The sequence below is a fragment of the Trichomycterus rosablanca genome, chromosome 14, assembly GCF_030014385.1.
Source record: "Trichomycterus rosablanca isolate fTriRos1 chromosome 14, fTriRos1.hap1, whole genome shotgun sequence".
NCBI lineage: Eukaryota > Metazoa > Chordata > Actinopteri > Siluriformes > Trichomycteridae > Trichomycterus > Trichomycterus rosablanca.
Genome location: NC_086001.1, coordinates 4,406,956 through 4,431,755, shown reverse-complemented (window position 1 = coordinate 4,431,755; position 24,800 = coordinate 4,406,956). Strand labels below are relative to the sequence as shown.

At 41.3% G+C, this 24,800-nt stretch overlaps 1 protein-coding gene across 2 annotated transcripts in view; it reads right to left on the bottom strand.

Moving 5' to 3' along the window:
- Positions 1–24,800, bottom strand: part of gria2a (glutamate receptor, ionotropic, AMPA 2a) — a 58,187-nt gene that overhangs the window by 24,370 nt on the left and 9,017 nt on the right. For both annotated transcript variants that reach the window (XM_063009047.1, XM_063009048.1), the window contains exons 3-5: positions 10,499–10,738; positions 5,364–5,560; positions 3,351–3,404 (exon numbers count right to left, since the gene is read on the bottom strand). In XM_063009047.1, the coding sequence (XP_062865117.1) occupies positions 3,351–3,404; positions 5,364–5,560; positions 10,499–10,738 (491 nt within the window). The remainder of the gene's footprint in view (positions 1–3,350; positions 3,405–5,363; positions 5,561–10,498; positions 10,739–24,800) is intronic.

The following is a 24,800-nucleotide window of genomic DNA, read 5'->3' as shown; positions in this document are numbered from 1 at the left end:
TGTCTTTATTTAAAGTGTGAAAACACCACAGTGAGTTGCACAGACTCAGCGTTCATGAATTAGGAAGCTCGCCGCAAACTCGTCAGGTCACGTCTCACACACTGTACGCAGGAGGGAAAATACCCCCTCCCCCCCCCGGCCTCGCCCCAATTCTGTCTTTATCGCCTCTCCTCCTTCATTTATTCCTCTCTCCTCTATCCTTTTTTTGTCCATTTTTTATTACTTTCTGTTATTTTCCTTCTTTAATTTCCTTTCTCTTATTTTAATCAGTTCTTCTGCCTTTTCCCTCTCTGTTTTATTTTAAGTATTTTGGGTTTTTGGCCCCTCTCATTCAGCCTTTGTTTTATTGTCCTTCCTTTTAAATGTTTTTCCTTCCGAACAAACCAGCAAACAAACAGATTTGCACTCTGCACAGGCGCCTCTCTATCTGTTAATCAGGGTCCTTACACAACGTTTGAAAACCCCACCCACGTAGTCCGGTCAACCCGCCCTAGCAGAATCGCGTTTGCTGCAGGCACTGCCAATTATGCCCGATAGATGGCGCCCAGCAATGGCGCCCAGATAGCGGTGGCAACGCCAGGCTTCGAACAGAGGTGTTTAGAATCTCGGCGCTGGTGTGCTAGCGGAATATCCCACTGTGCCACCTCTATCTTTTTATTGATATATTTTTAATTCTTTCTTTCACTTTTTCTACTTTTCTTTACTTTCTTTTTCCTTTCATAAATGTGCGATAATATACTGCAATTTTAGTGATTGTGATTAATGACTATGTGGATAGTATTACTCATGAATGATTTAGCCAGATGAGAATTATGAAGCAGTGTGTGAGTGTGTGATGAATTATGCACGTCCTTCTTACAATACGAAACTGGTAGCTATAGCTTTTCATCATGTTATCTACATTAACCTCACGGATCTAGAGCAAAACTCACTAGAGTTAGTGATAGGTGGTAACCTACTGGGCACAGAAATAGACCAAAATCCTTTTCAATGCTCCTAACAACAAATAATTGGACAGAAAATGAGCAAGGTGTAAGAAAATGCACTCCTGAGACCTGTGACGCCATTTACTCGTCACTGCTGGTTGATGAAGTAAAACTGTTGCAGGTAACAAGGAAATGTACTTACAGTGTATCACAAAAGTGAGTACACCCCTCACATTTCTGCAAATATTTCATTATATCTTTTCATGGGACAACACTATAGACATGAAACTTGGATATAACTTAGAGTAGTCAGTGTACAGCTTGTATAGCAGTGTAGATTTAATGTCTTCTGAAAATAACTCAACACACAGCCATTAATGTCTAAATAGCTGGCAACATAAGTGAGTACACCCCACAGTGAACATGTCCAAATTGTGCCCAAATGTGTCGTTGTCCCTCCCTGGTGTCATGTGTCAAGGTCCCAGGTGTAAATGGGGAGCAGGGCTGTTAAATTTGGTGTTTTGGGTACAATTCTCTCATACTGGCCACTGGATATTCAACATGGCACCTCATGGCACAGAACTCTCTGAGGATGTGAGAAATAGAATTGTTGCTCTCCACAAAGATGGCCTGGGCTATAAGAAGATTGCTAACACCCTGAAACTGAGCTACAGCATGGTGGCCAAGGTCATACAGCGGTTTTCCAGGACAGGTTCCACTCGGAACAGGCTTCGCCAGGGTCGACCAAAGAAGTTGAGTCCACGTGTTCGGCGTCATATCCAGAGGTTGGCTTTAAAAAATAGACACATGAGTGCTGCCAGCATTGATGCAGAGGTTGAAGACGTGGGAGGTCAGCCTGTCAGTGCTCAGACCATACGCCGCACACTGCATCAACTCGGTCTGCATGGTCGTCATCCCAGAAGGAAGCTGACGCCCAAGAAAGCCAGCAAACAGTTTGCTGAAAACAAGCAGTCCAAGAACATGGATTACTGGAATGCCCTGTGGTCTGACGAGACCAAGATTAACTTGTTTGGCTCAGATGGTGTCCAGCATGTGTGGCGGCGCCCTGGTGAGAAGTACCAATACAACTGTATCTTGCCTACAGTCAAGCATGGTGGTGGTAGCATCATGGTCTTGGGCTGCATGAGTGTTGCTGGCACTGGGGAGCTGCAGTTCATTGAGGGAAACATGAATTCCAACATGTACTGTGACATTCTGAAACAGAGCATGATCCCCTCCCTTCAAAAACTGGGCCTCATGGCAGTTTTCCAACAGGATAACGACCCCAAACACAACCTCCAAGATGACAACTGCCTTGCTGAGGAAGCTGAAGGTAAAGGTGATGGACTAAACCCAATTGAGCACCTGTGGCGCATCCTCAAGTGGAAGGTGGAGGAGTTCAAGGTGTCTAACATCCACCAGCTCCGTGATGTCATCATGGAGGAGTGGAAGAGGATTCCAGTAGCAACCTGTGCAGCTCTGGTGAATTCCATGCCCAGGAGGGTTAAGGCAGTGCTGGATAATAATGGTGGTCACACAAAATATTGACACTTTGGGCACAATTTGGACATGTTCACTGTGGGGTGTACTCACTTATGTTGCCAGCCATTTAGACATTAATGGCTGTGTGCTGAGTTATTTTCAGAAGACAGTAAATCTACACTGCTATACAAGTTGTACACTGACTACTCTAAGTTATATCCAAGTTTCATGTCTATAGTGTTGTCCCATGAAAAGATATAATGAAATATTTGCAGAAATGTGAGGGGTGTACTCACTTTTGTGATACACTGTATATAGTCTCCTTGTATGCAAACAAGAATTAATGAAATAAACTCTGACTGGTCGGTCGCCTATACGGACAATGATTGACTCCTCTAAGGGTGGGATTGCCGAAGTAGATTCTTCATAACTGCTGCAAGTACGACCTCTGCTGGCTGATCGATGGCGTCTGCACGTAGATGGGGGATAATGAAGATCAGTGTGTGACTCTCAATGCACGATACAGATCTTCATATGAACCTGCCTTGTGCAGGTAAAAAAGCAGCAAGTACTGTACACATGTCAGTGGGGACGCGTCATAGTCATGGCCCTCCTTGGTCAGGACAGGAGATTTGAAGCCCATTGTGTTTGTGTAATTGGATTCGACTTCATTGGAAGTAAAGTTGGGAAAAAATGTAATAAAAATAAATTATTAGTTTAATTTTGGGGTTTTGCCCAGGAATGTACATTTAATTTAATTACATTTAACCTTGTCCTATAAAACAATTATTATTATTATTATTATTGATAGCATCCACTGCAATTTACATTTTTAATATTTATGTGCTAAAAGCAAATATGTAAGCATACAAAACTAAAGTAGAACCTGCACACACACACACACACACACACACACAGTATATATTAATTTTAGTAACTTACAAAATTAGCAATGATGTAGTGATATCCTTTCACATGGCGTCCAATGGTGATAACCTGAAAAAACAAAGCCAACATTATCACTCTATAAAATACATATAAAATATAAAATAAGTGAACTTACATTATCAAAATCATGTACTTTTAAAAAATGATTAATTGTTTGGTGTCCATTTAGTTTACTTCACCCTAACCCTAACCCTAATGTAAGCAGCTATAAAGTAAAAGGACATTTCTTAATAAGGTTTAACCTACATAATTAGGAAAATCCTCAGTTTGGCATAAATGTTACGTCTCTGATGCTACCAACGTTCCTGCCAAGTGAACCCACTCATACAGACAGGACGACACTGTGGGTATGTTTCAGAAAGCTACTTTTACAGCATTATGTGCTATATTTAGTCCACGACACACTTCTGCCATTTGTTACGTATAAAATGTGGCCTAATGTTCAGAACACAAACACGTTCTCCTTTAAAATAATAACAAACACACAAATGTACGTGTTCTCAATATTAAACACACAAGTTAAAAATCAGACAGTTTAGATTTAAAGAGTCTGAGAACTTTTCAGCACATGATGAATGAGCTAATTAAAGGTCTGATGTTTTAATTAATGATATAGGATAAGCAGTCTGCTCTTACATTTACATTTTCAGCCTATAGCAGATGCGTTTATCCACAGCAACTTACAGTACTGTTACAGTATACAGTCTAAGCAATTGACAGTTAAGGACCTTGCTCAAGGGCCCAACAGTGACAACCTGGCAGTGGTGGGGTTTAAACCAGCAACATTCTGCTTATATTAAATTTTCATTGAATGACACTAAAGCTAAAATAGACATAAACTGTGATTGTTGAGAGTCGAACTGTTTTATTGTTACATGCTGCCACTTTTACTATGAGTGGGAAGATCAAATCCTACAAGGATCACATCAGTAGCGCAACATGCAGTGCAGCAAAACTGATTTTATACGCCTGTTAGCAATAAGCAGAGCTGAAACGGGCACCTAAACTTAATCATTAGGAAAGGCATCAACATAACAGACACATACAAGTGGACACTTCTATCTAAAGCCACAACTATGACCAAATACAATACCAGTACTCGAGGGTTAAGGCTTTTACTCAAGGGCCTAATAACAGCAACTTGTCAGTGATAATAGGCAGTTGTAGCTTAGTGGTTAAAGACCTGGACTAGTAAGCAGAAGGTCACTGGTTCAAACCCCACCACTGCCAGGTTGCAAACTGTTGGGCCCTTGAGCTAGGCCCTTAACCCTCAGTTGCTTAGACTGTAAGTCGCTTTGAATAAAAGCGTCTGCTAAATGCCAAAAATGTAATGTAATGTAAATGATGAGGCGTGAAGAAGCAACCTTCTGATTACTAGTCCAGTACCTGAACCATTTAGCTACGTCTGACTGGAGGACACAGAGAGAACATGCAAACTCCACACTAAATGGAATCAAAGCCAGGCCCTTGCTCCTGTGAGGTTCCCTATTTTGTTATTTTATGTTATCTGGTCAAATCTCAGATCTAAAGTTATAGCAGGTGGACACTGGATCTTAAGATAAGATAAGATTCCTTTATTGATCCCATGGTGGAAATTTGAGTGTTACAGCAGCTCCAGTACAGTGTAAGTACAGTAAATAGAGTCAATAAAATAGAGTAGAATAAAATAAAAATAAGAAAATATTAGCTATGAGATGCACTTACTATTATAGATCAGTATGGTAATTACAACTATATAATAAAACACTATATATTCTATGTGTAAATACTGTATATGCATATCTGTGTATAATGAAATGTAGAGTCCAGTGCTGGGAAAAAAGGGTGGGGGATCTGCATCCTAAATGTTACATAGTGTGTAACCAAGCTATTGTTATTAAACTTTGTAACACTGGCAGTTTCACCTGGGAATCGACCCCAGGACCTTCTGCTGAGAGGCTACAGTGATACCCACCGAGCCACAGTGCCGACTCGTTTTATAATTTAAAGAAGAATCTGTTTCATCACCTGCTCCATTATGTCTTTAACTTTGTCCTGTTCACAGTCCAGAATCACCCTCCGTTCCTTCTTGTTCTCCAGATCCTGAAACAGTGAGCGATACGCCTCGTCCTTCCTCTCATCCTTCAGGTTGCCCACGTTTATCGCCGTCACCTGCCATTTTTTCTCGGCGGCCGTGTCCAACACGGCCTGCAGAGTGGACAGACCTGTAGACAGACAGAAAACGACATTGTTCAGTTTTGTGCTGCTTTCATTGTATTTACCTTTTCTATTTACCTTGCAAGCAAACTTAGCAATCCAGTTTAAATACACAAGATAATAGAATAGAACACAGTGCAAAGTATGCACAAAGTATGTGGACACGCTTTATAAAAATCTATAATATAAAACCAACTTTGTAGTAACAGTTTGGGAAGGAGCCCCGGTGCACAAAGTGGGGTCCATAAAGACGCATTTTAAGGAGTGGTCTGCACAGAGTCCTGACTTTAATTCATTTATTTATTAATTGAAAGCCAGACCATCAGTTCTTTTGACTGAATGGGCACAATTTCCCACAGACGCACTATAACTTCTTGTGCAAAGCCTTCACAGAGAAGTAAGAGACTGTAATATCCAGGGGTACAGTGACAGTAATCAGACAGTTGTAGCCTAGTAGGTAAAGCTCTGCCATGCAGCCACTGTTGGGCTGGGCAAGGCCTTTAACCCTCTCGCCTTTCCCTGCGCTCTGAAAAAAGCTGGGATATGCAAGATACACCAATCAGGCATAACATTATGACCACCTTCCTAATATTGTATTGGTCCCTCTTTTGCTGCCAAAATAGACAGCCTTGACCCGTCAAGGCATGGAGTCTGACACCTTTCTATCAGAACCAGCATGAACTACAGTAGCTCGTCTGTTGGATCGGACCACACGGGCCAGCCTTCTCTCCCCACGTGCATCAGTGAGCCTTGGCCGCCCATGACCCTGTCGCTGGTTTACCACTGTTCCTTCCTTGGACCACTTTTGATAGATACTGACCACTGCAGACCGGGAACACCCCACAAGAGCTGCAGTTTTGGAGACCCTGTCGTCAAACTTAAATCCTTAAATTTTTCACGTCAACTTTGAGGATAAAATGTTCACTTGCTGCCTAATATATCCTACCCACTAAATGATAATCAGTGTTATTCACTTCACCTGTCAGTGGTCATAATGTTATGCCTGGTCAGTGTATGTATATATGACAAATAAAGCCGATCCATCCACCCTAGATTATATTTATCCGTAATGCTCAAGGATTTGGAATGGCATGCCCATCAAACTTATGTGTCTATTTGGCAATATACTGCGCTAAAGTAATGTTCAGCTTATATTAAGGTAACAAATTAAAGCATAAAATCTGAAATGAGAAAAGTCACATTGTGTTATTTATTATGAACGAAATGTTTCCTGGGAATTGTAAAATAAATGATGCAGCACCGGTGCCGAAACAACAGGACGCATAAGTGCTTTATATATTATTGAGATTTAACGGAACAGGATTTTGATTGGGGTTTTATTTTCCTGACCTGAATATTAAACAATAATGCAATGATCATTATTTGACCGGAGTCTTAATTACACAAGCTCTTGTTTGATGACTTGGTTTAAAATGAGCTTCATTCTCAATTAGGCTTCATCTCTGCTGGAATCTAACCTCAATCCTGCTGTAATCAAAAACACTGAGGCTTTAAATTAGCAGCGAACAGCTCTGCCTATAGCAAACGCTGCTGTGAAATACAGGGCCGGAATCGAATTCCCAGAAGCCTGTCTTTTTATCATTTATTATTCTCTTTATCTCTCTCTCTCTTTCACATCCTCTCTGTCAGTCACTACGTTTCTTTATGTTTTTTTCTCTCAGCTCGTACTTACGTCTCTTTCTCTGGGATAAACGAGCACGGCTGATTACATATTTAGGTCTCTCAGGGAAGGATTTATTCCCCTGCCTGGAACCACAGGTTTAGTTCTTGCTCTTACATTCTTAATGTTTAGCAGCGCAGCTTAGAGGTGAAGGGTTTGAGGCTAGAAGGTTTCCAGTTTAATCCCCTAACTGAGCCTCTGCTGGGCTAAAAGTAAAACTTCTAAATATTATTTGAATTTGAGTCAGAATTTATTAATTTTGGTAATTGATTCAGTAATTACATTTATCTGAGCACAAAAACGTGTTTTGCAAAAAGAGCAAAACGAGTTACACTTCTTCACTGAGTGAACAATACTCAAATGAAGAACCACTAATGCTAACCGCTATCTTTAGTTTTCCTACATTGCCATGACTATCACATACACCAACTCCCTCTCCTGTTTTCCTCTATTCCTCTATCCAAAGAGGATGGGGATCCCTGCTGAGTCTGGTTCCTCTCAAGGTTTCTTCCTGTAATATTAAGGACGTTTCCTTGCCACTGTTGCCCTCGGCTTGCTCAACATTTTTGGTCTGTAGGTCCTGGATTCTGTAAAGTTGCTTTGAGACGATTTCCATTGTAAAAAGCGCTGTCCAAATAAATTTGACTTGACATGAGAAGGCATTGAACATTGTTTTAAATGATTTATTTTAAAAAAGATTATGCAACACCTATATCACCCTAATCCACATAAGTGGATGTAGCAGCAACCAAAACCAAACATCTTTGATAACTAAGGATAAGTTTAAAATGATCTGTTCTACTATAACTATATTCTGATTTTAATATTCTGATTTTCTTTACCTTAAATCCTTAAAAACAATTAAATTGTAGATTTTTTTAAATACTCTGCACTACTGAAAAGCCAGTAAGCATTTACATTTACAGCATTTAGCGAACACTTTAATCCAAAGCGATTTACAGTACTGTGACAGTATACTGCCTAAGCAATTGAGGGTTAAGGGCCTTGCTCAAGGGCCCAACAGTGGCAACCTGGCAGTGGTGAGGCTTGAACCAGCGACCTTTGGATTGCTGGTACAGTACCGTAACCGTTAGGCTACATTTGCCTTCACTTTTGTGAAAGTGTTTTTGTTGGTTCCTTTGTACAAATGATCTGATTTCCTTCAGTCTGATTGTTTGAGATTGAGCTGGTGGATTTAAAGTCAAAAGTTACGACATTTACAGCCACTGTTCACCTAGTACAAATATGAACAAACCAAATACTGAGAAATCTTACATTCTTAATTCATGTACATTTTCATTTTACTGATATTATTTTACTAATGAAAAACTTGAATGAAAAATGCAAAACAGAAGCATTTTCAATAGTGGACTCAGAGACAGAATAAAGATCTGATGTTGGACTAAAAGTCCTGGCTTGTTATCAATGTTCCAATTATTTCCAAAGGTGTTGAATAGAGTCGGGGGCTGTGCCTGAGGGAGGGAGTTCGACAGGGTTTCATTGCCTCTGTACAGTTGTTGCCTCTGCTGTCTAATCAATCTATTAGATCTGGATTTGTAAAAAATCTTCTACTGTAAACAGATTTTACAGATTTCTATTCTTGTCTTTTTGTACTAGAGTAAAGAAACGTTTACTGAGGAAGCTCTTCTGTAGGTCGTTCTGGATAAATGCTGTAAATGTAAGGTTTACATCTAAGGTGTTAATTATTCCGGAGCTGACTGTACACATTATACACTGAAATCATGTTTACTGAGAAATTTTTTTTTTTTTTTTTTGCTCAGCCAGTTCAGAAACGAGAGAGAATGAGTAACACTAACAGACGGTTCATTGACTGGCTCATAATTACAGAGCCTGATGAGACACTGCATTATTACATTAGTAACGTTCCTCATTACACTCACAGCAACGCTGGACCTTTACCATCATGCCATGCTTCTGAGAGGTTGGGGTGGTACTTCTCCAGAGAAACAATGAACATGATGCTGTAAGAATGACATGTAGAGAGAATGCTCGAGAAAAATGTGTGTGTGTGTGTGTGTGTGCATTTACATTCATATTTTCTGCATTTAGCAGACGCTTTTATCCAGAGCAACTTACAGCAGTGCTTCCATAGTAGACATTACCTTACTCTAGTTTAAGTAGACACAAATTCCCACAGACATACTGCAAAATCCTGGGACTGTTATAACAGTGAAGGTGGAGGTGGTTTTGTAATGGAGTGTCAAACAAGCTCATTATCAGCTGTCCACATAATTTTGGTACTATCATGCACACACACAGACACACACACAATCAAAAATAATGTAGAAGCAATTCAATAGAGCAAGAAGGTTAAAGCGGTTAAAGCGGTAGATCATTCGCCCTAAACGCCAAATGTTAGGATGAGCATTATGATTTCTGTGGGCGGCTCCAGTTCATTCATTCATTTGTTGTCTATTTCACAACCTCTTTATCCTGGTCAAGGTTGCAGTGGGTCAGATTAATTGGAGATTAATTGGAGCTCCTAAAACTAGAAATTAGGTTTCCTGCTTTTCACCCAGTAAATTGGACCCACTGTGACCTTGATCAGGATAAAGGGGTGATAAAATAGACAACAAATGAATGAATAATCAGAAAACCTAATGCGCATCCTAACATTTGGCTTTCAGGGTGATTCTGCAATGATCTACCGCTTTAACCGCTTTAACCTTGCTATTCTATTGAATTGCTCCTACATTATTTGTGACTGTGTGTGTGTGTGTGTGTGTGTGTGTGTGTGTGTGAGAGAGAGAGAGAGATGTGTGTGATGTGTGTGTATGTGGATAACAAATCATGTTTAACATCCCATTTCAAAACCAAAAGCATTATAAAGGAGTCCCCCCACCTCTACTGCTGTAACAGTCCCAAGATTTTGCAGTATGTCTGTGGGGATTTGTGCCCATCCAGCCACTGCTGTTGGATTAGAAGACCTGGCACATAATTCATGTTGATCTTCATTATAAAGGTGTGAGGACTTGAGTTCCTTCACACCAAACCCATCAAACCATGTCTTCATTGTCCTTGTTTTGTGCACAGGGACGCAGTCATGCTAGAACAGGACAGGGCCTTCCCCAAAACTTTAACCTCAAATTTGGAAATGTATTGTTTATTTTATCTAATTAATTCTGTACACTTGTGAGCGCTGGCTGTGGCTGAAACACCTAAATCAAATAATTAAAAGCAGCAGCCCACATACTTTTGTTTATATAACTTGTGTGTGTGTGTGTGTGTGTGTGTGTGTGTGTACCTCTGTCGCTGTCATACAGGTAGGCGAACTTCTCCCACTTGTAATACTCGACCAGGCTGATGAGCGGCCCCCGGATGTCGGGTCTCATCTGCAGAACGAACTGGTTGAGGCCGTCGGCGGGGAAGCTGGGGGTGATGAAGGACACGTGCAAAGTCTCGCAGAAGGACGTGATGGTGTTCACAGACTTCTTGTCGTAGAAGCCGAAAATGGCATACACACCCCGCGAGAACTGCGAACAGACTACAAGAAAAAAAGGCGTTAGACTCTCTGATCTGTTCACTATTACAACAGATGACACACTGACCTGGTCAGTTTTGCACCTTTCGCTGATAACAGTGTGGATGGTTCTTTTCTGTGTACTGTTGAGCTCACGTGGATATATTTATCACGGCGGCATTACGTTAGGTATAACAGTCATTCACATTTAACAGAGATTTCTCCAGATTCCCAAAACCTGCTCACAATATTATGTACAGTAGGGATGTCATGATGCACCACAACACAGTTAAAAATCGATTCACATGTGTAATGATTCACATCTGTTCACATGTATAATGAATCAATATACACTTTAAACAGCAGAGGGTGCTGGCGCTATTCACCTCGCCTGGTTGACGTCACTACAGGGTTGCCAGGTTCGGAATTTTACAGCCAAATGTATTTATGTAAAGATACTTTCTATATTTGTATTATTCATTTATTTATTTAATGTGGGATTTGTTTAATTTCAAAAAGGGAAATGTGCTGCATTGTTTTGCATAGTTTGTACCTACCTAAAAAAAGGGTATTCGTTATATAGATAAATAAAAGATAAGCACAAATACAGGATTTTATTTTATTTTTAAAAAAGATATAATAAAAAGGAAACTTTGTCATCATTTGTCTTCAATTTCATTTTGTTTTAAAAACTCAGGAAAAAATCGTATCGTGAACTCAGCGTCGTGAATCGCATCACATCGTGGGTAGAGTGTATCGTTAAATCCCTAAACATCCCTAATGTACAGTATATGGAGAAATACCTAAATTACAGAGGAACCTCAGTTTAACACTAAAAGGGGGGAGCACCAGTCCGTTTTTTTTTTCCAGCACTAAGGTCCACAAAAGTGCTAAACATACACATATGATCAACAGTAAAATGAACAATGTAAATAGATATATAACTATGTAATGTAAAACCTGTAAATAAATATTAAAATGTATGTCCTGTACTACTGGAGGGAAATTTCATTTACCTTGTGTAGAGAAGGTAAATTGGCGTGATCATATAGTGGGGACTTGGAGTTTCTATTATTCTGAGTCTAAAGCTCTGCTGGTGGCATAACTTAGCACTAGAACGTGTTAAAATTAAGTATAAAACACAGAGAAAAAGACGAGAACAAAGCGAGCCTCCCGACAAAATAAAGCCTCTCACTCATTTAAACAGTCTAGTGGACAATCACTGAACTACTGGTCTTGTTACGCTTCTCGTGGGAATTTTTAACTATCAGACCAGTCATTTGGTTTTCCAGATTTTGTCCATTAAATCCGAAATCCGTTAAATGGAGGTCCGTTAAATCGAGGTTAAGAAACTTTTCTATTATTTCACCTCTGGCCCAACTAATTGTGGAAAGCTCTCCTAATTAGTGAGTTCAGGTGTTTTATCCTCATCCATTGCTAGCACGTGACAACATTTAGGGAAGGTCTTATTGTTTCCTGTTCCAGCATGAGGTCCACAAAGACACAGTTTGATAAATTCCATTCCACCAACTCCACTGGTTTCTAATGCTGAACAGATCTGGGATGAACTAGTATACCATGAGCCTGGCATTCTGGTCCAACATCAGTGCTTTCTGTCACAAGGTTTTCTTTGATTGAATAGGCACAAATACCCACAGACATATTGAAAAAGTAAGAACTGGCGAATAGGCTGAGGCAAACATCAAACAAGCTCAGATATTCACATACTTTCGGCCATGTATGTGTCTGGTCAGCAAAATCACAAGTCCAATTTAAATTCAGCTTAAACCTGTGTAGCAGAAGTAATAATCATGTAGGTCCTCACCAGCACATTTCCATTTAGAGTAAAAAACACTCCCCGGACTCTGGGGAGAGACGTGTCTATCATGTGGTCAGTTCAGTAATAATCATGAGGAAGGGCACTCTGAAGTAATTGTTTTTCAGCACTTGAGGTAAACGACTAACAGCGGCTGCAGTGAGTGATTTTCCTTTAACGTCGGAGTGCGTCAGCGCTGATGACCGTGATCGGTCGGTACTTCTGTTTTTATTAAGCTGCATGCCTTCAGTACACTCAGAATTAAGTCAAAAGTCAAAGTCTGCTTTATTGGCAATACTGCAATATGTACAGGACATACAGAGGATTGAAATTACGTTACTGTCAGACCCATGGTGCAACAATAAACATTAAATAAACACTAAACGTAAAATCTATGAAAAATAGATTAATTAAATAAACAGACTAAAGGCAAAAATATCTGAATTAAATAAACACTGGATAGTAAAAGTATAATATATATATATATATACAGTATATATATAGGTTCCCGATATTAACATCTGAGACCTAACAAATTAAAGTCGTTAAAAAAACACATACGTTATACTATAAAAATTAATATATACAATAAAATGAATGCTACTTTGTCTTTGTTACACTGCTTTCTCTTCTCATGGACGCACATCTGTCTGTTAATGTGTGCTGCAATTTAACAGACTCTCTCCCTCCATCCTCCCATCCCTCCCCTTTATTCACCCCATCGTTCCTTCATCCATCGTCTGTGCCACCCTGATTCAGCCCACATGCACTGAAGTCTAGTCAGTAGCTCTCACACAGGTCCACTGGTCCAGATTGTGTGTGTGTGTGTGTGTGTGTGTGTGTGTGTGTGTGGCTGGATGCGCTGATCTGGCTCTGTATGAGCAGCTGTGTGTATCGACTGGACTCATTAGGTTTCAAATGGTCCGGCTGCGTGGGCTAAACACAGGAGATCTGAGCAGTAAAAGCTCAATCAGCACCATTACACTGAGAACACTGAGAACACTGACCCAAATACCAGCAGATAAAGGACTCGAGACGCCTCATGGAGGCCCTGAACGACCATAAATCTTTTTTTTTGTCTATTTTGTCTATGATTTTGCCATCATAAGGAATTATTTTTTTGTCTGTTTTCCTCCCAATCAAGTCGTATCCAATTACGCATAAAAATTTTCCTCTCTCTCTACTGATGCTGGTCGTGACTTACACACGCCACCGCTGACTGCAGCTTTGCCCTTAACCTCTCTGCTCCAGGGGCGCCGTACAATGGCTGACCCTGCGCTCTGACCCCAATTTCCAAACAAGCTGGGATATGCGAAAAAAGAATTGAGTTGTACTGTACACCTGTAGGGTGGCACGGTGGCTTAGTGGGTAGCACTGTCGCCTCACAGCAACAAGGTCCTGGGTTCGATTCCCAGGCGGGGCGGTCTGGGTCCTTTCTGTGCAGAGTTTGCATGTTCTCCCTGTGTCTGTGTGGGTTTCTTCCGGGAGCTCCGGTTTCCTCCCACAGTCCAAAAACATGCAGTCAGGTTAATTGGAGACACTGAATTTCCCTATAAATGAATGGGGGTGTGTGTGTGTGTATGTGGATAAGCGGATAAGAAAATGAATGAATGAATGAATGAATGAATGTACACGTGTATATGTATATATGACAAATTAAGGCATATCTTCTTCTAGACCAGGGGTGTCAAACTCATTTTCACCGAGGGCCACATCTGCATCATAGTGGCCCTCAAAGGGCTGATTGTAACCTGCTGTGATTGCTCTCTGCCTTTTGAGTCTTGGACGATTTGTTGTTTTTATTGGATTCTAAATTCTGTTTGGTGTCAAAATGCCAAATTTATTCTGTATATTTATAATGTATATCTACATTTATATTGTTCTCCTTTACCACAGACACGGCCTCATAACACAAGAGACGTACCGGTTTTTCTTACTTTTATTTAATTTCCTCCTGCTTCAGTTTTCTCTTCTTGAACATTTTGGGATTATTTGTAAATATTTCTCAACATCACTTGTAGGAAAAACCGCCTCAGTTAAACGCTGATGTGGAAACACTACCATCTAGTGGCGGGATGCGGTCACTTTGTGGGTCACAAAATCGGCATGCATTGTGGGAGATGCAGTTTATGCACGATTTTACAGTGTATTTTAAGACAATCATTCGACTTTTGAGCTCTCGCGGGCCACATAAAATGACATGGCGGGCCGGATTTGAGTTTGACACGTGTTCTAGACCATTCTGGCTTTTCTTGCCAATATCATTTACATTCTTTTTTTTCTCGTTATTTAATCTCGGAGAGTATGAAGATCTCTCTCTGTCTCTCCGTCGCTCAGATGTTCAATACCCGTAAACCCAAGAGACAGTCGGACTGGTTACTAATCAATTTTCTCTTCTCATAATTTCATTAGCATGCAAGTCCACTGCGCCGGTCTCTCACTGCATTTGCATAATCAACAGCAGCACTGCTGGCGCTCTGGCGTGGCCTGCGCTGCTTCTTCAGACCTAAATTAAAATCTGCAGTGGCTAAACTGCACCGTCTGAATATGGCTATTCATTTCAATAATATTTCATTATTCGCTAAGTGATACAAATCAGGCCTGGAAATGATTCAGATTCTGTTCTCTGTGTTGATGCTCACAAAGGAAAAAAAGCAGTGGAGGCATTTCACACAAAAAAAATCCTAGCGTATGTTAGCATGTACAGCCTTCATTGAAAAAAACTCAACATTTAGCAAGATGAGCATTAAAACACAATAAAGCCACACAGTAACACAGCCGCTGAGTAGAAACACAAAGACGACAGTGTGCAGATGCTCCAGGGCTGCATGATATAACACACTCCATCATGCTAAGCAGGGTGCTAAAGTGGTGCAGTCTAATCTCTTAGCCAACGAGGAGACTCAAGTTTGAGTCTCAGCAGTGCGTCCAACTTGTTTGACAGCTCAACAGACACAACCGACAGTGTACAAGAAAGCAAAAGCCTGTTGGAGAAGCTCCTTTTGCTACTCCTTGTAACTCAACATCCCCTAAACTCAAAATCTTTGAAACTCGACGCCAAACATTTCCCTTAAACTTGATGTGTGTGCGACCGCTGCTTTGTTCAGCGCTTGGCTTGAGCGGTGTGGTAAAATGGCATCAAAGTGCAAATATGAGACGAATCTGCATTTGTGTGGAATAAGCGTCAAATCCAGTCTGAAAGCTCCACATGTATCTGTGTTTATCTGTATTTTTCTCACTGTTTCACTTTTAAGCTTGTGTTACAGCTCGAGCTTCTGAGAAATTGTGAGAATCAGCTTTTCTGAGTCTAAAACGACACAGGAGCACTAAACTTCTCTTAATTATTACTGATCATAATTTCTCTCCACTAATGAAATTCCTCGCTTGTTGGTTTAGTACAATAAGTCACATTAAGTTTTGCGCACCGTCACACTCCATAGGAAATAACGGCACAGAAGTGCAAATGCAGTTTTGTCGCTTCTCAGAAGAGCTCAGTTTTGGATCAAGAAGTTATGAAAACGGGTTCATTATTGGGGCCCAGTGAAGTATTTGTTATCAGTAGGGACTTTTGTTCTGCAGCAGCCGCTAACCCCATGGTGATGTAAAGCTTGCTCGACTGTAGACAGTTTCACCCCTGCTTCAGCAGCTGATTCAAATTCACGACAGACTGAATCCTGTTTGAATTATTCTGACCAGCTGGAGAAATTTCCTTTTAGCATATAAGGCACAGTTCTGGGTTTTTCCATCCTTGGTAAGAGGCCACTGTTCCATGTAATATTTATTAGGTCCTTCAAATTCGTGTGATTTACATGGGCACAGGAAGACTCAAGCTGGAGTCAATGAGCTGCAGTCATTAATACCAAAGAATTCCAAGACCACAGAATTAATCATCCTAATAGCTGCCTGGGGCGCTTGGGTGGTGCAGCAGCCTATTGCGCTAGCCGACCCTGCCAAGATCCGGGTTTGAATCTCAGAGGTGCTGTTGGCAGGCTGGACATCTACACAGACATGACTGGCAGGATGTCATGGGGTGGCCAAAGCCCTGTGATGGAGTGGCACTTTGGCCATCGTAATCACACAGCGATGCTGACCAAGACAAAGCAGTTAATGAAATTAAATGAAATGCCTGTGTATATTTTCACCCAAATAAATATTTTTAAAAAAAGAACAAGCCCTTGATAAATACACTCAAACTTGTATTTCTTTGTGTACTTATTATTCACTCACAGATAAGTAATCATTACAGAAACACAATCTAGATATAAACATCTCTGGATCTGTGCTTTACCCTGTGCTGAGATACACGATTTAAGCCTTTATATGATCTGTCACAAGCCATTTAAGTAAAAGAGTTGATTTAATCGTGTCTGGCAGACGAACCCCCATGAGAAGCATCAGCACTGCAAACCGAAGGAATCAAAACCCCCAGTGCACGGGGGAGACCGGGTTTAATGTATCGACTAATGCTGACCTCCAGCACTTACCTGACCTGAATATACAACGTATAAAGCAGGGATGCTAAACCTATTCCTAACTATGTTAAGATCCACCTATAAATCACTACTACAAACAAATACAGCTGTATAGTAGAATAGTACTCTCAAGCTTAAAGGTTTCTACAGGAAGAAGAGGAATCTTTATTGTCATTACAGCGGTACCTTTAAACTTAACATCAGTTGGTTCTGGGAGTGGTGTTGAGTTTAAAAGACGTCGAGTTTCAAGGTATTTTGTCCCATAAGGATGTTTGGGAAACCTGTTAATGTGTCCATGGTCCTGTGAAACTGCTCATATTTAAGGCTATATTAAATTAATGGGGTTGTTTTTGACACTTATACACTGCAATTAACTCAAATATAATATAAAAACGCTGAGATACAACTAAAACAGTTAAAAATCAATTCAGCACCTTATCTTCTTTATTGTTTCCTTATGCTTCTTAATTGTGGCGTATTCCGTTCAGTAAGGGCACATTAACATGAGAAGCTGCAAAACTGCTTTTTGTGTGGCGGTGCACAAAGCTTAACGTGACTTATTGTACTAAAACAATGAGTGAGGAATTTCATCAGTGGAGAGAACTTATGAGCGGTAATAATTAGGAGAAATTTAGTGTCCCTGTGTCATTCTTTTAATGCATTAAGTTACATTAAGCTTTTTTTTTAACAATAAGCATTTTAGACTCGGAAAATCTGATTCTCACAATTTCTCAGAGCCTCGAGCTGTAACACAAGTTTAAAAGTGAAACAGTAAGGAAAATCCAGATGAACACAGGTACAGGGTACCACTGTATATCCGAGTACAACAAAATTTAGATTGACACTCTCCAAAAAAGATAAAAAGAAGAAAAAGTATTTAAATAACATCTGTATATTTACAAAGGATGAACCAGAACAACTGAAGTATGGATTGCAGAAATAAATAAAATAAATAATGGGAATGTGTGTATAAAGTGACTATGCACAGAGTAGGATATTTACATGGGTGGAAACAGTACAGAACAATCTGAGAAAAGTCTGTAAAGCTACAGTAAGAATTGCAAGAAAGATTACATCTGTGTGAGTGTGTGTGTGTGTGTGTGTAGAGAGTGAACATGTGCATATGTGCAAAATGCAAAGACAGCCTGATGTGCCGGGTAACAGTCTGTGAGAAATGGAAGTCTAATTTCAATCTGGTTTATGCATGAGTGAGTGAAGTGGTTGTACGTAGATGTGCAAAACATGCAGCGTGCAAGATGAGTCACCACTATGCCACTAATTAAAGAAAGTCTCATAAGGACAGATGTATCAGATGTATTTCTAGCAAAAACAGATAGTTTACAATCTATACCAGCCTTACGATGTATACCAAATTAACACCTCCATATGTACCCACAGGCCCTGTTGTTGTAGTGGGTTGTTGTGATTATACAGGTACTTTTTTGTACAATGTGAATCTTTATCCATCCAGCCATCCATCCATCCACCCACCCACCGACCCACCCATCCGAATCCACCCGTCCGTCCGCCCGTCCGTCCGTCCATCCCTCCCTCCCTCCATCCTTCTCTCCGTCCATCCATCTAGCCATCTGTCTATCTATCTATCTATCTATCTATCTATCTATCTATCTATCTATCTATCTATCTATCTATCTATCTATCTATCCACCCATCTATCTATCTATCTATCTATCTATCTATCTATCTATCTATCTATCTATCTATCTATCTATCTATCTATCTATCTATCGATCCATCCAGCCCTCCGTCTGTCAGTCCATCCATCCATCTATCCATCTATCTATTTATCTATCTATCCATCCATCCATCCTTCTCTCCGTCCGTCCGTCCGTCCGTCCGTCCGTCCGTCCGTCCATCCATCCATCCATCCATCCATCTATCTATCTATCTATCAGTTTGGAGTATGACACTCAGGTGGCAGAGCGGTAAAACATGCTGGCACACCAGAGCTGACATCTCGTACTCACTACCAGCAGCCTGGGCACCTATACGGACAATGACTGGCTCAGACAATGACAATGTCTGCAGACGGGATTACCGGAGAAGATTCATCATAACTAAGGCCCTACCTAATTCATGGCCATGAAAATTGCTTCACGGATCGTCAAACGAGCCTTTTCCCGTGTAAGATGCAATTTGCTGTGAAATTCAAAATGTAATGTTTGTGTTTAGTGATGTAACATGTTTAATTCGTGTAGCGTTCAAGTGTCTCATGTTTACTGGTTAATTTGCACTATGAGGCGTCCTAGCAATCCTACGGCAAAAGTGTAAAGCAGCTAAAAACACGACTCGGGTAACTCTACCAATTCTGTGGATGCAGAGGGGGGTGTCAAAACACGGACGAGCATTTTTGCATTTGAGACAGAGCCTTATGAGTGTAATTTAATGACTGTTGTGGAATGTGACACTTTAAAAATGGTTAAATCTGTTATTTTTAAAAACAAGGTCTGTGAAATTAAGCACATTGTCCCATAAATTTAGTAGAGCCATAATCATAATGCTGTGGGCTGATCGATGGTGTCTACACAGCGACGGAGGATGATGGAGATTAGTGTGTGACTCTCCATGCATGACACGGATCTCTATATGAACCTGCCTAGTGCAGCGGCTACTGCACGTGTCAAAGGTGTGTTAGTCATGACCCTCCTCAGTCAGCAGTAAAGGTCTGCAGCAACAGAGGAAGCGAAATGCGATCAGGTAACTGGATACGACTAGACTGGGAGAAAATGCATTTAAAACAGTTTGGAGTAGCCTTGCGGGACCCGACCTTTACTCTGATGAGATTAAACTCTCTGTTGGGTGAATTTAGAACAAAGCTGGGTGGGAACAAAGACTCATTAGGGAGGGAATGAACTCGAAAGCGGAGCTCTAGGTTCCGACAGCGGCTGTGTCCCAAATTGCACAAAATTTTTGATTCAAAAGGCACAAATTAATACACAGTGGACACACTCTAAAGATATGTGGAAAGCCTTTGAGAATCAAGGCTTTCAAAGATAAAGATCAAGGATGGGGGAGGGTTGAGGTCCATACTAATGGTCGTGGTTTTGAAACGTGATGTCCAACCAGCTCAGCTCTCTCGGGGTAAACAGCAGATTGAGAAAGTAAGAAGTCCAGAGAGATTGTGAGGGGAGGAAAGAGACGCACACCTACACTGATGGTGAGAGAGGTACACTGAGTGGGTTCGATGGATGGATGTGTGGAGCAGTAAATTTAGCCGCCCTAATTAGCTGCCCTCAAAAAGAAAGACATAATATAGGACTACAGGTGTGTGTGTGTGTGTGTGTGTATATGGAAGATAAATGATTGTGCATGCATTTCTGTGTGTGTGTGTGCGCGCGCGCTTGTCTCTGCCCATTTGCAGTCATTTGTAGGCAGTGCACATGGAGCCAGAGTACAAAGCAGAAAGCCTTTGAAGCATCATCACTAACTGAACATGCCAGATAGCCTTCTGATATCGACTCTGGGGATGCCAACACACTTGCTTAAAAATGCTGTAAGCATTTGTGTGTGTGTGTGTGTGTGTGTGTGTGACCCAAACATCTAAGTTATGCAAAACACTGATTTTTAAATGATCCTCTTGAATGGGGAGCTCAGGTAAAATACACTAGCACACCAGAGCTGGGCGCCTACACAAACAACGATTGGCTTGTTCGAGGGGTTGGATGCTGGATGGGATTCCTAATAACAATACATACCATTACGACCTTTGCTGGCTGATTGATGGCGCCTGCACAGAGACGAGGGATAATGTGATCAGAGTGTGTCTCTCCGTACACAAAGCTGATCCTCATATGAACTCGCATTGTGCAGGTGAATAGATGCAGACGGTCACAGCTCTCCTTAGTAAGAGTGCAGGTCAACATCAGTAGAGAGGAAGCGTAATGCAATCAGGTAATTGGATACGAATAGATTGGGAGGAAAATTGGGGGAAACCCTCCTGAATGGCTAATCCTGACACTGCAGACTTAATTTGTACAGGAGCTGTGATGGTGTGATTGTGGTGGTGTGATGATGTGGTAATGTGATGATGTGGTTCTGGTGGTGGTGTGATTGTGGTAGTGTGATGGTGTGGTGGTGCTGTGATGGTGGTAATGTGATGGTGTGGTGGTGGTGTGATTGTGGTTGTGTGATGGTGGTTGTGTGATGGTGTTGTGCTGGTGGTGGTGTGGTGATGTGGTGCTGGGGATGTCAGAGGGGGCGCACGACAGCCTCGGCCCTCCTCGATCGGGGGTGGTGGCAGCGATGAGACAGAGAGAGAGAGATAAGCTCCGCTTGGACATGAGTGTATTAGGTAAAAATGGATAAAAAAAAAAAAACAATAAAGAACTGATCAGAAATAAAAATGACAGAACTGTGATAGTATACTGTTTAAGTAATTGTGAGTTAAGGGTTTTGCTTAAGGGCCCAACAGTGGCAACCTGGCAGTGGTGTGACTTGAACCAGCAACGTTTTGATTACTAGTCCAGTACCTTAACCGCTAGGCTACAACTGCCCTCTTTATTTACAAAAGATACCATTACAATTAAAAAGCCACTTGAAGAAAAAATAACCCAGTAAAACTAAAAATAAAAAGCTGCACTTTCATCCTGACAGGGCAGAGAAGAGCCGGCGACTGCTGGTATCTCCAGGTAACAGACCTCCAGCACTCCTGATTAAGGATTATGCTAATTTCTACATTTGCTCACGCTTTCCTGAAACAAAGAGGACGTTAGTTTTTAATAACTCACACATTATTAGCCTAAAATAAACACGCTGCATCGTTTAAATTTCTAAAGTCCTGGAGCTCTGAACATAAACGGCAGCTGATCTGACAGTCCGATCACACATTACCGTGCCCACACAGACACGACTGGCTGTGCCTGTTGGGAGAGAGGGAGGGTCGAAGGGCTCGTAGGGAATGATAAACTCATATCATGGACTGTGGATTGTAATCTAATAGCAGAAGACGTTACAGCACCGTGTTCACCTCTGTACTCAACACCATCGCCCTGAAATATACCACCGCTGTCATGAAAGGGCTGATCTAATGAAAAATGGGTCCACATATATACACACACACACTTATACACACATTCACTGATATACACACTCATACACACACACATATACACACACTCATACTCATATACACACTCATTCACACACACACACCTACATACACTCATATACACACATGCACTTATATACATGTATACTCGTACACACATACCTAAATACACTAGCACACATTTATATACACACACTTATACACACACACAAACACACAATCATACACACACACACTCATATACACTCTTATTCACACACACATATACACACTTGTACAAACACGCACCTAAATACACACACACATTTATACATACACTTATACTTTGCCTTGCATTAAACGCACACATATACACACACACACACACACACATACATACAGTGTATCACAAAAGTGAGTACACCCCTCACATTTCTGCAGATATTTAAGTATATCTTTTCATGGGACAACACTGACAAAATGACACTTTGACACAATGAAAAGTAGTCTGTGTGCAGCTTATATAACAGTGTAAATTTATTCTTCCCTCAAAATAACTCAATATACAGCCATTAATGTCTAAACCACCGGCAACAAAAGTGAGTACACCCCTAAGAGACTACACCCCTAAATGTCCAAATTGAGCACTGCTTGTCATTTTTCCTCCAAAATGTCATGTGACTCGTTAGTGTTACTAGGTCTCAGGTGTGCATAGGGAGCAGGTGTGTTCAATTTAGTAGTACAGCTCTCACACTCTCTCATACTGGTCACTGAAAGTTCCAACATGGCACCTCAGGGCAAAGAACTCTCTGAGGATCTTAAAAGACGAATTGTTGCGCTACATGAAGATGGCCAAGGCTACAAGAAGATTGCCAACACCCTGAAACTGAGCTGCAGCACAGTGGCCAAGATCATCCAGCGTTTTAAAAGAGCAGGGTCCACTCAGAACAGACCTCGCGTTGGTCGTCCAAAGAAGCTGAGTGCACGTGCTCAGCGTCACATCCAACTGCTGTCTTTGAAAGATAGGCACAGGAGTGCTGTCAGCATTGCTGCAGAGATTGAAAAGGTGGGGGGTCAGCCTGTCAGTGCTCAGACCATACGCCGCACACTACATCAAATTGGTCTGCATGGCTGTCACCCCAGAAGGAAGCCTCTTCTGAAGTCTCTACACAAGAAAGCCCGCAAACAGTTTGCTGAAGACATGTCAACAAAGGACATGGATTACTGGAACCATGTCCTATGGTCTGATGAGACCAAGATTAATTTGTTTGGTTCAGATGGTCTCAAGCATGTGTGGCGGCAATCAGGTGAGGAGTACAAAGATAAGTGTGTCATGCCTACAGTCAAGCATGGTGGTGGGAATGCCATGGTCTGGGGCTGCATGAGTGCAGCAGGTGTTGGGGAGTTACATTTCATTGAGGGACACATGAACTCCAATATGTACTGTGAAATACTGAAGCAGAGCATGATCCCCTCCCTCCGGAAACTGGGTCGCAGGGCAGTGTTCCTGAATGATAATGACCCCAAACACACCTCTAAGACGACCACTGCTTTATTGAAGAGGCTGAGGGTAAAGGTGATGGACTGGCCAAGCATGTCTCCAGACCTAAACCCAATAGAACATCTTTGGGGCATCCTCAAGCGGAAGGTGGAGGAGCGCAAAGTCTCGAATATCCGCCAGCTCCGTGATGTCGTCATAGAGGAGTGGAAAAGCATTCCAGTGGCAACCTGTGAAGCTCTGGTAAACTCCATGCCCAGGAGAGTTATGGCAGTTCTGGGAAATAATGGTGGCCACACAAAATATTGACACTTCAGGAACTTTCACTAAGGGGTGTACTCACTTTTGTTGCTGGTGGTTTAGACATTAATGGCTGTATATTGAGTTATTTTGAGGGAAGAATAAATTTACACTGTTATATAAGCTGCACACAGACTACTTTTCGTTGTGTCAAAGTGTCATTTTGTCAGTGTTGTCCCATGAAAAGATATACTTAAATATCTGCAGAAATGTAAGGGGTGTACTCACTTTTGTGATACACTGTACATGTATACACACACAATTATATACACACACTTAGACACACTCATATACACACACAATTAACTACATACACTTATACACGCTCACTCATATACACACTCGTGAACACACACACACCTAAATACACCATATAAACACACTCAATACACACCTATACACACACTCATATACATACACTTATAGACACACACTCATATACACTCACATACACTCATACACACTCTTATACACCCATACACTCTCGTATACACACTTATACACCCATACACACTCTTATACACCCATACACACTTGTATACACACTTATACACCCATACACTTGTACACACTCCTACACTTACATGTTACAAAACCAGCGCACTTTCTCTATCCACTCATGACCGCACACACACACACACTCACACACATTAAATGAACATACTCATCTGACTTTAACCCTAGCTCTTTTTTTCTCGATGTTCCAATCTCTCTCTCTCTCTCCTTTCTCAAGGTGATTGCTGATTGTTGGGTCTGAGCGAGTGTCAGTAATAGAGAGAAAGCGCTCTAGCTCATTTCTCATCCTGTCCACAGTAATAAATCACAGACTGGTGTGAATATTTATGCGACGGGACTCGGACACGTGTGTCTGTGTACTGCGGCATGTTTATCCCACCGCATGAAGAGGTAACAGAGGAGCACAACAAACACCGCTCAGCTGTACGCTGAAGTTT